Here is a 15,386-nt window from a genome sequence, read left to right as displayed (position 1 = left end):
GCATCATCGAGCGACATCCCTCTGGACAGCGGATGCAGTCCCCTGACCATCGGGATCTCCTTCTCCCGGCGGGGCGGTCTGTTACGTCTCGCCTACGACGCGCGGTTTAGCCGGCGCGGATGCAACGGACGCCGCGGCTTTGTTCAAAGCGGCGGTCATTTGGACCCGTTCATCGTTGCCGCAACGCCTCCCGCCAAGCGCGTCCAGGCAGGTTTCAGTGCCACGTGTCGTCGTGCGTGCGCGTGTGTGTGTGTGCATGTTGGTGCCCACGCTTGTCAAAGCGCGGCAGCCGGGGAGAGGAGCTCCCCAACTGGGAGGCGAGGAGGTCTGACCGGCGCCGGCCTGGCGGACGCGCCCGTCACGTCTGGACATGTTGAAGCGACGCCGTCTCGTGCGACTCATCCCAAGCCGTTCCTTCTTGCCCTCGACTCCGAGGGTATAAAGGCCGCTGCCCCGGACGCCAAAGAGAGACTTCGATTCCTTCCTTCGAGTAACGTGGTCGCCCTGACCGGCTGCTCTTTTGAGATGCCAGAATAAACAAGTTGTTCTGTTGCCAGTCGACTCATCCTTTGCCGGGACCTTCGGATGTTTCCAGCTTTGCCCCAGGCCGCCAGGCCAACGCTACCCTTGGGGCTTGCAACCCAAATGCAACAACTATCAGGCTGTTTTCCATGTCGTAAACTGAAGAGGTTTAACGTAATTAAACCGATTAAGAGAGCGAGAACAATAGGGGAAACACCGCCTCTAAGGAAACCGCATGAAAATACAAGGCACGAGCACCGCGCGTCCATCGACGCCGAGCGGTTGCTCGCGTGATTCCGATGCCGATAGCCCGCGCGCGTCGGGAACGGGGATGGCGGAGTGCGCCGGCGACGCGATGTGGGCGGGAGTATAGACCTTCTTTACCCCGCGACGTCACGAAGATGCGGTGGCGCTGATGTCAGCAGCGACTTTCGCATGGTAGGCAAAACAGGATCCGCCTGCGCGTGCCTACCGCTGCTGCCGCAGCTACTGGCGGCTGCATCATGCCTACGCACTGCAGAAGCAGCATGCATTGACCAGCCGCATCACTGTTAGATCCGCGATGTAGCTTAAAAAGGAAAATTAAATTAGCCTCTATATGTTTCTCAGAGATAAATACCGCATTAGGAAACTGGCTAACACGGAATGGGCTGCGTTAGTAAAGCGCGAAGTCTGGGAGTCGATCGGCACTGCCACTCAATGCACTTAATAGCATGCAACTTACTGCGTTCATTCACCTGAACATCAGCATAGTGCGCTTATAACTGCGCAAAGAAAAGGAAGCACATATGTAGCTGCACACGTATTTATCACCTTGAGCCGGTGTGCACGGGGCACCGGCAGGTTGACTCGCCCCCAAGGAATGCGTTCTTTTGTTAATAGCACAGCATATTTTTATGGCTTGTTTCATGGCATTTAATATTTGCTTGAAAGTGTTTTTTAATATGAACGACGTAATTATTTGTTTCGGGTAGAAAGAAGTCTGGTTAATACAAGTTCTTGCGCGGTCACGTTGGCGTACTTAGAATAGCGCACCTTAAGTGTGCTAAAAGCCACATGCTTTTTTCAATGCATCATACACGTGTCATGTTTCATGATGTAGTCCATGATCGCGAAGCTTGCTTGGAAAGAAGCAGCCGCAGGCATGCTACTAACAGACACGTGGCGAGGTTGAGAGGGGACGCAGCAATGAAAAATGTTTTCGTTATTTATGCATGCGATATGTAACTAAATTTGGTGCAAATATGAAATTGCTACGCTAGTTTCAGTAATGCGTTTCATTTTTAGCAATACCTGGTGCAGTTATTGGGTTATTATAATTAACACTCTCGTCAAGGTCTTAAATAATTGAGTAGAAAATGAGAAAATTCTTTTATGCCAGCATCTTCACAAAGCCCTGTTCTGTATATGACGCTATTAGTTCTTTTTAGATGATCAGTACTTATGCATGCACAGCTACGTGGAAACATTTCTTACAAAATAACTAACGTATAGTACTGCACGTGTAGTATAAAAGTCGAGAGATTTATTACACTCCTCAATTTCTATTTTCATGCGTTAGGAAATTACGAAGGTGTGAGTGATGCCAATCGCAGAAAATGTGAAAGGACAGAAAACGAACCTTAACGCTTATTTCCTCGTTTTTGGCCTCTTCGCTTGCGCTTTGGTCAAATAAATGCGGCCCTGAACTCAAAGAAAGCTCCAAAGAAATCAAAAAAATTTCCTCACAATTTTCGACGAGCACACATTACAAAAAAAGTAATTTATAATTTTCTACTGAATATTTTACAATATTTTTTGTCACAAAACAGAAGACCCTAGGCCTTAGAAAGAAAATAATTCCAGAAATCAAATATTTTCACCACATTGACCAGTTTTACAAGAGGAGAGAAAAGTCAGCCTGGCTGGTGCGTGATCCCGCGGCTAAAAACAGCACTTATAAGCGAGACAGAGGAGATAGGAAACACGACGCTGCACCCACTTTTCGCACAGCGTGGCATGTGCGTATGTCAGCAGATGGTGAGCGCACGTCTGCTCTGCAAAACAACGCCAGCAATTCCTCTCACTACTGTGCCGAAGTAAAATCATTCTGGCTAGAGCAGAGTGCCAAAAGCCTCTTATTTTATTCAATGCTTAGCGTGGATGTCAATGGCAAAAACGCTTTCCATTTACTACTAACCATACGTACAATACACAGTGGCGAACTATTTCTCTGAATAAGCCCCACGTGGCCAACGCGAGCTCGTGTACTTCGAGAAATTACTAAGTTGAAAGCATCAACCACTGCTGTGATTCGCAGAAACTGAAAACGTGCCTACAAGCCTTGAAAACCCCCACTCAACACCTCTCCGCGACGCCACTCCCTGTCCTTTTGCCTACCGAGAGCCCGCTAGCGACTGCAGCGCCACCTCGTTTGTTTACAAACATGCAGGAGGTCTAAAGGCCAGGCGGGGGCGCTAGGAGCGTAAACAATGTTGTGGCATGGTGGCGGCGTCGACAGTGGTGGCACAAATATAAAAGCTTTGCAACATCTTAATGGCACAAACGCACAAACATCACAAGATCTTGCCCGGTGTTTACTCATTGTAATAGTGCTTTCCCAATTTTAATCGGGATTAAGTGCTACTGGAATTGCGGAGTTTTGGAATAAAACGCCGGTGGTTGCGTATTTTTTTTACTATTTTGCCTGTCTTTGACAGAATAAAATTGTAGCTCCTAAATTTTCATGGTTACATTGATGACTGCTGCACTACAATGACTTCGGCTCAATGTAGACTCAAACAAAATTTTAAATCTCTGATGTGCACTATAAACAAATGGAACTTACTTGTCATCGGATCTCTCCTTGAATTCGTCTGCAAATTACAAGAAAAATGTCTGTCTATGCATTGAAATCCAGCTGTCATAGCACTCACCACATATTCAAAAATATCCCTAGCGCAATTAATTAAGTTTTGGCCTAATTACGCAAATCAATCAGTCATCAATTTCTGATTGTCGAAAATAGCATTTTCATATGCCAGAACATGACTGCATGTTATCGCATGCGCGAGCTGGATCAATATTGTAGAAACGAGAGGACTTATCACACAGTATATGCATGGAATGATAACACACGTGCGTCGTAATCACTTTTAATTTTTGCTTCAGTTATTTCTCACATTATCTTCTTTGTGCTTGTGCCTACTAGAACGCGTTGGGAAAGAAACAGCGCTCGTGCTGTTTGCATCAGTTACTTTTCGTTTCCTCTTCTGCTGAGCTACTGTTTTTTTTTAAATTAAAAATCGCCTGTTTACAAGCATAGCCGCAATGAACAGTCATACGGATGCGTCGAGGAATATAGAAGGCTAAAATTATGATTTTTCAATGACACCTACTTGAGGGAAGGCAGACCTAAAAGGCGGCTAGGTTTTCAGCGGATTTTTTAAATCATTGATAATGAGTGCAAGAAACCTTATATTAAACATTGCACTTGGAACTTACCTCTGGTCTTTCGCGGATTTTTGTACTTGATGAATAGAATAATCACAATTGCTGCGATCACCAAAGTTACAATGATGCCCATAATAACTCCAAGCACTGGCCTTATGATTATGATGGCCTGGCTTCCAGCTGCAATAGCGAGAAAACAAGAAATTGCTCAGTAAGATAGGTACACCAGAGTAGGAAAGCAATCATGAACATACTTGGCCCATATCATAATTAAGGCGCTAGGGAAGGACAACGGCTGCGTCTCGGATAATCATTTCTGTTTTATTTTTCTTATTAGATATTCCCGTGCGCTGACAACTTCAGGAAACATTATATCGGAAGAAAATAATGCAATCAACACCTAAAGAAAAGCAGGTGCTACGTCTAGACAAACGTGGAGGTGGGAAGCTTAAGAGTTGCCTTTGAAGAGTTAAGCATTTAACAAACCTTTAAGTGTTGAGATATGCTGCTAAGCTTTCTCTTTTCTGATAATTCGCGCATGTTTTCTAGATATGTCATGCAGTTGCTCATATAATAAAATTAACTGTCGAATGAAAAATCAGGGGTAAATTATATATTATATTAAGGGACCACTGCTGAAAGAGCTGCCAAGGTATCTTATGTAATAAGAATTAAGCATTTACCGCATAGGTGGCCTAGTGGTTTGAGCATCCGCCTCGCAAGTGGGAGATGCGGGGTTCGATCCCCAGTACCACCGGGTATCCACCGATGATACAATGGGTGCAAGCTTTTCCTTGCCTGGTGCTCGAATTTTTTAAGGTGAAATGCTTGGGAAATGGGTCTTTGACCACACCTTGTCAAATGAAAACTACCTTGTGCCATGGCCCTGTTTGGCCAAAGCTCCCATTGCGCCATAAAAATTCGCCTTCATCAAGAATTGAACCCGCCGCGGTGGCTCAGTGGCATTCGTTGCATTAAAAATTAGAATCTTTCAGATCGCAATTATGGCAACTTCATGTTATCTAGCGAGCTCAGTAAATACCATTTCAGAAAAATAATAACTCAGTGGTTAGGCCGCTCGGCTACAGATCCGTAGTTCCCGGGTTCAAACCCGACCGCGGCGGCCGCGTTTCGATGGAGGCGAAACGCTAAGGTGCCCGCGTGCTGTGCGATGTCAGCGCACATTAAAGATCCCCACGAGTAATAATAATATTAATAATCAATTTTTGGGGAAAGGAAATGGCGCAGTATCTGTCTCATATATCGTTGGACACCTGAACCGCGCCGTAAGGGAAGGCATAAAGGAGGGAGTGAAAGAAGAAATGATGAAATAGGTGCCGTAGTGGAGGGCTTCGGAATAATTTCGACCACCTGAGGATCTTTAACGTGCCCTGACATCGCACAGCACACGGGCACCTTAGCGTTTTTCCTCCATAAAAACGCAGCCGCCGCGGTCGGGTTCGAACCCGGGAACTCCAGATCAGTAGTCGAGCGCCCTAACCACTGAGCCACCGCGGCTTGTAAGGGTAGAATGAGGGAGTGTTTTTTGCCATATTTTGCAAAACACTCCCCCCCCCCCCCCTCCCCCGCTTTATAGAGTGTTTTGCCATGTTTTATCATAAGTGTTTCTTATAGTTGGCCATAAAATCCCCAGGAGGTTGAAATTATTCCGGAGCCCTACACTACGGTACCTCTTTCTTGAATTCTTCTTTCACTCCCTCCTTTATCTCTGTCTTTACGGCCCGATTCTGGTGTCGGCCGATATGTGAGCCAGATACTGCGCCATTCCCTTTCCTCAAAAATCAATTTTTAATTTTTCAAGAATTAAGCATTTGTCAATGAAAGCTGGGGAGCTGTTTCTATAATCCGGAGAAAGAACAGTTATTATTTACCTGCTTGTTTCATGTAAAGAGAACGTCGGGTAACAGGCATAGCACAAGTTCTCCGGATTCAAATATGACTTTAACTAAAACAACACTTTCTGAATCGGAAAAATGTATGTTCTAAGCATATTCACATATCCGAGGTGAGCTTCTGATGGCTTATAAGTAGGATAAATACAGATTCCTGTTTCTATAGAAAGAGCGTGAATTCAATTTATGGCTTCTTTTGAGTAGAAGTAAAACCTGTATGAAAGGTCATAAAGGCTTGTTTGAAGAGGACTGAGAAATAAATTCTGGCCTATTTCATTGGAACTACCTTCGGCTATTTACAGGACGCACCCAACAATTCAGGGCAAAATCATTTTTGAGCCGTAAAACGTGTATGAACGATTTTTATATTATGTAAGATATCACTATAACGGTCAATATATCCGCTTATCACCCCGCAGCAGTCTCGTATTTTTTTTCTAGTAACGTCTTTGCTATCATCAAAAGCGTTCCCCATTGGTTTTCTATGGGAGTCTCAACTGTTCGATGCGATTGATGGAAACACTTTAAAAAAATATTTTGCTACATATCAGAGGCATGCATCATTACCTTCAATATTTCCATAACAGTCTTACAATTTTCCAACGTTCGAAATTTTTGTCCGAGAATGTTACACATGTCTGACCATACTTCTCTATCGTAGCCACATTTATCACGGTCTTGATTTTGAAACCTTGATTCGTGGGCGGGGAAACAAATTCAGAAAAAATACCACTGTTTCAAGATGGTGCGCACCTGTTATGTCCAAAAATGAATTAATACGTTTATAATAACCATGTACAAATTAAACGATGCAATGGCGCTACGCGGGACTTACATGAAATTTCCTGCCTTCGTTGCTTAGGTGAACGTAGGAAATGGTAGTCCCTGACAAAAATTGATAAAATGCCGATCATGAAGGATGTCGGACAGGAGACCAATTTCTCTGGTTCAATTTACCGCGTGTTTACAAGAACTGCTTAGGAAACTTAATTTTTTATGAAGTGGAGATAAATTTAATGGAGGATACCATAGCAAGCTACGGTACATTGATGTCATCGCCTTATTAAGTATCGCCTTATTAACAGGCAGAGCGGAACGATGGGTGTAAGACATAATATGCTGGAAACTAAAGTACAGTTGAACAGTCTTGGCAGGGAGTCAAGAGTTTACGATGCAGGTTAGCGTTGGAAATGGCAAGGGAATATATCTACTAAGGTCAGGTAATGAGTGCAGTTTCGAACCACGATAGTGAAAAAACTGGGGGATAAGAATTGGGTGAAGTTCACATGGCAAACACGCTCACATGATTAATATAATTTTACCAGTAAAACTGCAGAGTAAAATATATAACATCTGGTACTTACGGTTACTCACGTATGGGGCAGAAATGGGAGGCTAATGAAAAAAGCTGAAATAAATTGAGGACATCACAGCATGCTACGGAAAGGAAAACGATGTGCGTTCCATTAGGAGAAAGGAAGAAAGCAGCAGTGTGGGTTAGCGAACCAAAATGAGCTAATAAAATTTTAGTCGAAGTCACAGAGAATAAATCGGCATCGGCAGGACATGTGATGCGAAGTCAAGATAAGCGATGGTCGTCAAGGTTAATGAAGTGGATTACAAGCGACGTCAAGCGTAGCAGAGGGTGCCAGAGTTTGGGTGGGCGGATGACCTTAAGGACAGAGATAATTCTACACATATGGCAGACGTATTTGTTTTGCTATGGGCGCAGTTAGGTTGATAATAATGGTGATGATGGTGAAGAGGAGAAGGAAACGGTCATCATGACAAAAAAGAAAACCGTTCCCGTTGCTGTTTTTAAATATGTTCTCTGAGGACGCTGTATTATACAGTAAATATATGCCACTTTATAATGCAACGTCCACTTAATATTGAATGTTTCAAGCCTTCAGAACTCTGATTAAGACAAGGTAAAAATTATAAGGTGAAACGGAAAGAGAACCATTGTTTCCCTACGTGCAATTCGTTGTTAGAGCGCTTGGTTATGGGAAAGCTGATAACAATCTTAATGATTAGAGTCCTCAAAACAGCTAAGAGAGCCTTTCACGATCACACCCCATGAGGACAGCAGAATGGGCTCTAAGGAGAACGCGCTTGTTAGGAACCCTATCTGCACAGCAGTGCTAATGCACGCGTTAAAGGCAACCGACGCGCAGTCATCAACACGTTCCTCCAAACGCGCCAGATAAAACGTGCGCCAGAGTAAAGCGGCGCTCAAGGCACGCGCGAAGGAGACATAGCCATCGGGCGTTTACACGGACGTACTACACGCACGTAGCAAAGCGAGGGTGTCTGAACACAGTGGCAACTACAAGGCGTGCCGCTTTGCCAAGCTTAAGAGAGGTGGGGGCAGCTAAGGCGATGGACAAAGCGGAGGCGTAATTGGCAAACACCAGCACACAATCGAGATCGGCAACGCTTGGAGAAGTGGCGTGCCCAGCAGCTCAATCGAGTCTGAAGGTGGGGACTCCTTCCTCACCCGTGAGCTTCTCGGCAGGCCTTAGCGTGCTGACCAGGAAGCGAGTGGGCGGCCGGTGGCCCTTGGCGTTCCTCGCGTACAGGCTGGCCCGGAACGAGGTGCCTCCGGCAAGCCCTGAGAAGCCGAATGCCGGCACGGGGGAGGCCGAGGCGTTGGCCACCATGCGGCCGCTCTCGACGTCGTGCAGCTCGGCGAAGAACGTGACCGGCGTCACGCCACCGTCCCACGAGCCCTCGGAGCACTCGAACGAGACCGAGTCCTCGGTGGCGTTCAATTGGCTGCAGTTGCTCACGGGCTCCGGAGGCCCTGCATTGCAGCGGAAAGGCGTGTAAGCAAAAGTTGCGCCTCACTCCGCCAGTGGCACTTGGGCGGATGTTTGCGCTTTTATTGCTTCCGCCTATTTATAGTCTGCAGGGACCACTCAGTAATGACAACTGCTGGTTGGTAATGGACAAGAGAAAGAATAGTTCCTTCCACACTGAACCAATGGCTTCTGTTTGAAGAGGTTCCATTTCTTTTCTAGGAGCATTGCAAATGGTATGACCCCCGCTGCTCAGTAGTCCTGAAGCGCCTGGTTACCGGCAAGTTCGATGATATAAGCGTGATAAAATGGAAACAGCTAAATAAATTGAAGGATAGTTGTGGGTGGAGAGTTTATGCCCAAAGCGCACCGCCAGTTTGCATTTCAGAGGGGTCTTGAAAATTTGGAGCATTAAAGAGTTTTTTTAGGCATATTTCGAACAGTCAGAAGATAGAAGACAGATAGAAGATAATTCGATGTTTTTGTTGCTTTCAAATGTATAAGCGCCAAGTAAGAGCATTTAATCATTATATATTCGAGGGCGCACATTCTAAAATTAAGCTCTAGGAACCTTCTTCGTTGAAAATGACCGAAGCCCGGCAAATGCATGGCAGAAAAGAGATATAGCAGTTGCGTTTTGCTGTACCACCCAACATCGGCTGCGTGAAATTGGCAGCACATTGGCAGCGTATAGCTGCTGGCTCCGCGTTATGGAGCTAGATGCCAGTACTATACATTACTTGTGGCCGTCGTAAGCACTCTAAGCGTAGGTTCGGAATCAACCGCTCTTGTCTTACGCTATGAAACACGACATTCCTATTTGTTTTGTGCGAGTTCTTCTTTTCAGCAAGAAATAATAATATGCTCTGAGATTGTCGGCATCGCAAAACACAAAGATAGCGTTACTTTCACCGATGAAACCAGTTTTTCTTTTGAGGTGACATCCTGTCCGCAATTGTGTGCGCACCTGGAAAATATTTGTCAATCCGTCCGCAGCCAGTGTGACTAGTTGAGGCATACACATGTCGAAGAGATATGGTTGGTTAACTGGGCACTGGTTTTTTCAAAGTTTTGTAATAACATCTGCTATAAAACTAAAAATACGGCAGGCGGACTCTCGACCTGTGGGGAGGGCCTCTCCCATATATTGGTACACGAATTTTGTGGGGAGTTTGATTGCAGATATGATCATGGAGCACTAATGTGCAGGACGAAATCCGAGTAGCAATTCCTTTTACCTTTGGCTGTCAAGGGTAACACTGATGAGAAGAATGCGAGGGTGAGTTTAGTATAAACGAGGATGCAAGAGAGTTGGACGGAACGAAGGTTGAGCCAAGTAATGAATCGAGAGAACAGAAGATTCCCTCTGGAATAATTGCAAGTTTTAGTTCTCCGGAACGCTTCTGAAGTTAAACTACAAACTGTCGTTGGGAGATTTCAGTTTATGATATGAATGGGAACGTAGCCCGCATTGCTCGTCGGCGGTCAGTTTTCGCATAAAATGGTGAGAAAAATCATCATTATCATCATCAACATCAGCCTGAAGAAGTCAAAGAATAATGCCGCAGATGTTCGGTTACACCCTCAAAAACATAGTTGTTCTTGTGGCTTCAGGAAAATACACCGAGTGCTGCTCTTAGTATCGAAAGAAGCACATTCATTAGTAGATAAAAATGTACGAAGTGCTGGGGAAGTGAAGGCAGCTTTTCTTGAAAGTAGCGTTTTGAGGCACCTGTAAAGGATGCTTTGCCATGCTGCGACCTGTTGTGAGGAGAAGGCAGCCATTTGAATCTCGGTGTCACGCGAACATGTGCGCCGTCATACACCAATGTAGCCGAACACGCAGAGCCACTGACCATAGCGCTTATAAAAGAAGGTAGAGATGAAGAATGAAAGATCCTTGAGTAGGCAATACTCGTTTTTAGTCAATGCTGTGCGATACCGACCTTTTTCGAAGCTTCGTCATGATTTATGGATCTCTTTATCGTTTTATAGTGCCAACATGAAAAGCTGCTGGCGCCAACAATGCTGATGTTCAAGAATTGTGAAACATGACTGGATCGGATCTGTAGTCAAGAAAATATAGCTTAAATACCAGCATTCCCAATATGATGAAAAATCTCAACGAAAAAACATAAAAGACTTGCTCTTTTTTCAAAGTAAATGGGCCCAATTCCACAAAATAATACCTTCAAATCGAAGCTAAAATGACGATTACATCCTATACGAACCTAAACGACATGATCGCAGTTGTTTTCTTCCACAGTTATGCTTTTGGCGCGCCTCGCACATTCCACTCAAGGTCATGTTGCTCAGGGACCTGAGCCCCAGACATAATTAGGACGTTGCCTTCTTTTTCCTTTTCAAGACAAGTAAGTGCACGCGAAAATGAGATTGAAAAGAAGGAACCTCACTGGGCTCTCGCGTCTCGCTCCAGCAGCCGGGTGTGTTTTGCCCCAGCGCACCGCCTTCACGCGTCGTGCTTCCTGCTCTGGTCATTAATATCGTGAGTGGCAGACACTGACCGCACCCACCCGCAAACAACGATGCAGAGATCCAGAGACGTGCTCGGCTGGCGAGGCTCTCGTGTTAGCTCTATCCTCACTCTCCTCCCCCATATTCGTCACCTCCTCATCCTTCTTTTCTACCCGAGACAACGTTTTGAGAGGCAGGTTCGCCTCTCACCTTGTAACTCTTTCCCCATTCCACTTTCTTTCTACTTTCCCTTAACGGGAAGCTGTACGAGCGCCTGAGCTAGCCCCTTCTCGCAACACTGTGGCCGCCACTCAAGCGGCAACCGATTCGAGAGCGGCGAGAAAGCTTTCATCCATCACGGTGCCGAGCTGTTTTCTCGGAAGGCCGCCGGCACGCCGCAGACAAGTGGCGCTGCGGTGGAGAGAGCAGCGCTTCTGGTCGGCTCCCGCTGGATACCATTTTCTCGGTGCTTTGATGCAGCGCTTGTTGCTTTCTCCGTGAGTGCAATGCAGCGACAAGAAAAGTCTACGCCGTCGTGTTCTCGTCGTATAACGATAGTATTGCAGCTTTCGTTCATTGAGATATACATTAGTGGCGAAGGGAGCTCGGAACATGAAAACAAAGACCGGACTCTTCTACCAACTTGTGATTTCTAAACCGGGACGTGTGAAACGCCGCACGTGTGAAACTAAGTATAGCTGGCAGAGGAGACCTGCACCTAAATGAACATTTGAGTCGATGAATTTTTCTAGAACATCAAGACAATGGGAGTAGGTCATACACTCATCATGCCATCTGAAGCAATATATTGCTCACAACTTCACATCCCGCTACTTTGCCTATCAAGCCTCCAGGTTCAGCTTTGTCACAGAGACCCCCCATACGTGCACTCTCTCCATTAAAACGTCGACGCTGCATCACGAAAGCAGCCTAGCCTTCCGGTTTTATAGAGCTCGGCGGTTCACGCATGCTGCCGTCATGACGAATGTCAAACAGATAGGTTAACATAGCTGTAATGCTTATAATGGTCTAAATAGATGTAAATGGACAAGGGCAAAAGCCACGCACGTAGTTAGACAGGATTATACTAACGTGAAAACAAATATGCGTTATTATCTGTGATTTTATATCAAATATAGCATAAGCCTCTCGATAGCGCACCTAGTCAGGGTGGCTGCGATGAGAAAAGCTGTCAAATGACTAAGTTCTGAAATAAATTGAGGGCAGCTAAAAATTCAATAGTCTCCTATCTACACTTACTCTCCTTTTTTGCATATGCAAGTTTTGTGCCGAACTGTGGCACAGCAGGTTTCCACTGTTGTAATAAATTCTGTACTCTTTGTCGTTTACTTGTTTGCAAAACATGAAATGCGCTGCGGCAGGTTTACCACTTTTCAACTTTTTCCCCTCGTACGCGCGAAGGTATTAAAGCGCGAGGTATTGAATAGCATTCATTATACATTCGATATTATGTAGCATTAACAAAACTGCTTTTTCCGAGAAAAAAAAAGAACGAGGCTTATGTGTTGTCGGCACTTTAGGTAAGTAAAAGAGCACTTTTTGTATCAAAACTTCGAGGTTATGAACATACAAGACAAAAAAATTATTCACGACGTGCTTTTATGGTGAGTGGTGTTTTGTGCGGAAATGATAACCCACAGATACGACAATTTCCCAGACCACGATGCGCTTTGCCTCTTCGATAAAGGGCTCAAAATATCTCTGAAATACATAAATGCGCCGTTTCATTCATTTTGTTTCAAGACGCGAGCTCTAGGTCTCTCTCGAGAGACACACAACTGCATTTGCCACTGGTTTCAAGAATTAGGCCAGTTGGGTCCTGTATGGCCCGCAGGTGGGGACGACCTCCTGGCCCTCGAAATGAGTGCAAGTTGTGTGGCCTTGTCTGACTGGGTAAGGAGATGTCCCAAGCCTCCCGCAGAGAGAGCTGGCAGGAGGGGCAGGAGGGCCTGTGGGGGCGGGTTATTTTTGCATCCCCAGACGATGTGCGCCTGAGTGCCGGCTTCTTCGTGGTTGAAATTTGGGCACGTGGGGTCATATTCTTCATTGGTGATTAGTGATAGCCTGGTAGGAGAAGAATTGAGTGCGTCTGCAATCTTCGAGGCAGGGTGGCTTGCGCTCAGTCTAGGTCAGGGAGGGGGGGTGGGGGGTAAACGGCGTCTCGTCTCTTTGTGAAAATTGCTGATGTCGGCAAAAGTCGGGGGGGGGGGGGGGCGGGACCAGCCGCCCAGATTGTTAATCCTCGGGCAAGTTGATGGGCCTCTTCGTTTTGAGAGTTGCCCGCATGAGCGAGTACCCAGATTAGGTTAATTCTGCGGTTGCGAGTGCAGCCGTGCAGGATGCGTGCGGCGGGAAGGCAGATGTAGCCTTCCGAGTAATATAGGATTGCTCGTTTTGTTTCACTAAGGACTACATGTGCATATACGGCGGTCAGCAATGGCCAGCGCTATCGCTGTCTTCTCCGCTGCGGTGGTGGAGGGGGCGCGCACTGTGGCGGCGGATATAGTGGTAGATTGCCGCGTGGTTGCACAGACCACATAGGTTTTTGCATCTCGCCTTGCCGCGTCCATGAATGTTGCATGTTCTTCGGCAAAATAGAAATCGTCCAGTGCCCAGACTTTGCACTGACGGTGCTCGTCGTGTTGGCTAGGGAGCATGTTCTTGAGCAACGGTTTGACAAGGAGGCGGCTATGTACACCTGTAGAGAGGAGGGTTGTGAGATGGGGATCGCCTATTCGGTTGACGTTTAGCCGGTCAAGGATCAGACGTCTGTGCTCGGTTCCGGAGAGGCGATGAATTTGAGGCGTTGTGTGTGTCTCTGTAAGTTACATAAGAGTGTTGTAAATGCCGATTTAGAAGAGGTGTTGTGCGCTGGCGTATTGTGGCAGCTCTTGGGCAGCTTTGTACACCGAGTGGATGATGCTGTTTACTGCCTCGTGATCTTTTCGGTGAAGGTGATAGTAAGGGTATGCGTGTACTATTCTGGTGATGAGAAATTCCTGTCTTAGCCGACACAGGTCCTCCTCGTTGATGCCTCTATGGCATGTGGTGGTGCTGCGGATAAGGCCGCTTGCTATTGTCAGATACAACTCAAGAACAAAACAGCAAATGACTCTCAAAGGAGAACCTCCAGCCAGTCGCGTCGCCCGTTTTCATGACGTCCTGGATAATCAGAGGCTAATTACCTTTTCTAGGTTAATCTGCGGTTAATCCTGTGTCACGTTAGAGAGAGTTCAAGCTCAACAGTACCTGCACCTTTTCATCACTGACGTCTGGCTAGTTGTTCAACTAGAGACGTCACTTCTCTCACTGGCGCTAAAATGAAGCCGCTTCCTGTATTTTCCAATCCAACCCCTGTCCTTTCACTGCCGGGTGCCGCTTCCTGAGTTTTTTTTAAACGAAATTTATTCAACAGTGGCATTGATGCTCCGTACCAGGTCTTGCGGGTCTTGTGGGTTTCAAGGCCTAAGCATCCGTTCACATAAAATCCCTCTGAATAGCAAACTATGCCGATGAGTTATGATTAGACCACACTTTGAGAAATGTTCGAGGTGATTTCCAACCAGGTCAGCTTCCTGCCTTGATGAATTTGGCAAGCTAGCAATAACCATTTCTAAATTTACATCCCATTCGCACCTATAAATTACACAATACGTTTAGCGCTAACCTGGGGGCTACTTTAAAACCTGTACGAAAAATATGTTAATATTCATATCTTCGGAAAAAAATACAAAAAACACTTTTGGACGCATCTAATGCCGCAGAGTAAACTTTTCAACCAGAGCAGCGAAACAGTACACCCAGTTTGCTCAGGCGGTTCAGGCTAGAAATACGCACCTGCAGGGACGACGGTGAAGTTGCAGGGACGCGACTGCTTGCCAACCTCGTTCGTGCCCCAGCAGAGTAGGTAGCCGAAGTCGTCGCTGTTCTGCGGCGAGTACATGGCCGTACTGCGCGTCTGGGCGTGGCTGTAGCTGGCCAAGTCGATCCGCTTGCCACTGGACGAGCTGTTGAAGCGCCAGTAGAAGGTCACGTCTCCAGGATCTGCTTCCAGTTCGCAGTGCACCGACACTGAGTCGAGCTGCGACACGCCGTAGATGAGCTTCTGGCCGGACTTGCACACTGGCGCAACTGCAAAGTATGTGAAACAGCACACGTCGTTAACAGGATGAGGTTTACTTCATAAGTTTTCGCGCAAGTCGACATCAAGAAAACTGCACGT

At 46.2% G+C, this 15,386-nt stretch overlaps 1 protein-coding gene across 1 annotated transcript in view; it reads right to left on the bottom strand.

Moving 5' to 3' along the window:
* Window positions 1-15,386, bottom strand: part of LOC144093807 (neural cell adhesion molecule 2-like) — a 235,776-nt gene that overhangs the window by 12,596 nt on the left and 207,794 nt on the right. The window contains exons 8-11 of the mRNA XM_077627512.1: window positions 15,002-15,295; window positions 8,368-8,673; window positions 4,006-4,134; window positions 3,350-3,377 (exon numbers count right to left, since the gene is read on the bottom strand). Coding sequence (XP_077483638.1) covers window positions 3,350-3,377; window positions 4,006-4,134; window positions 8,368-8,673; window positions 15,002-15,295 — 757 coding nt within the window. The remainder of the gene's footprint in view (window positions 1-3,349; window positions 3,378-4,005; window positions 4,135-8,367; window positions 8,674-15,001; window positions 15,296-15,386) is intronic.

This window comes from Amblyomma americanum, chromosome 6 (genome assembly GCF_052857255.1).
Source record: "Amblyomma americanum isolate KBUSLIRL-KWMA chromosome 6, ASM5285725v1, whole genome shotgun sequence".
NCBI lineage: Eukaryota > Metazoa > Arthropoda > Arachnida > Ixodida > Ixodidae > Amblyomma > Amblyomma americanum.
The sequence above is the reverse complement of the archived record's forward strand: the minus strand, read 5'-3'. Positions and strand labels throughout refer to the sequence as shown.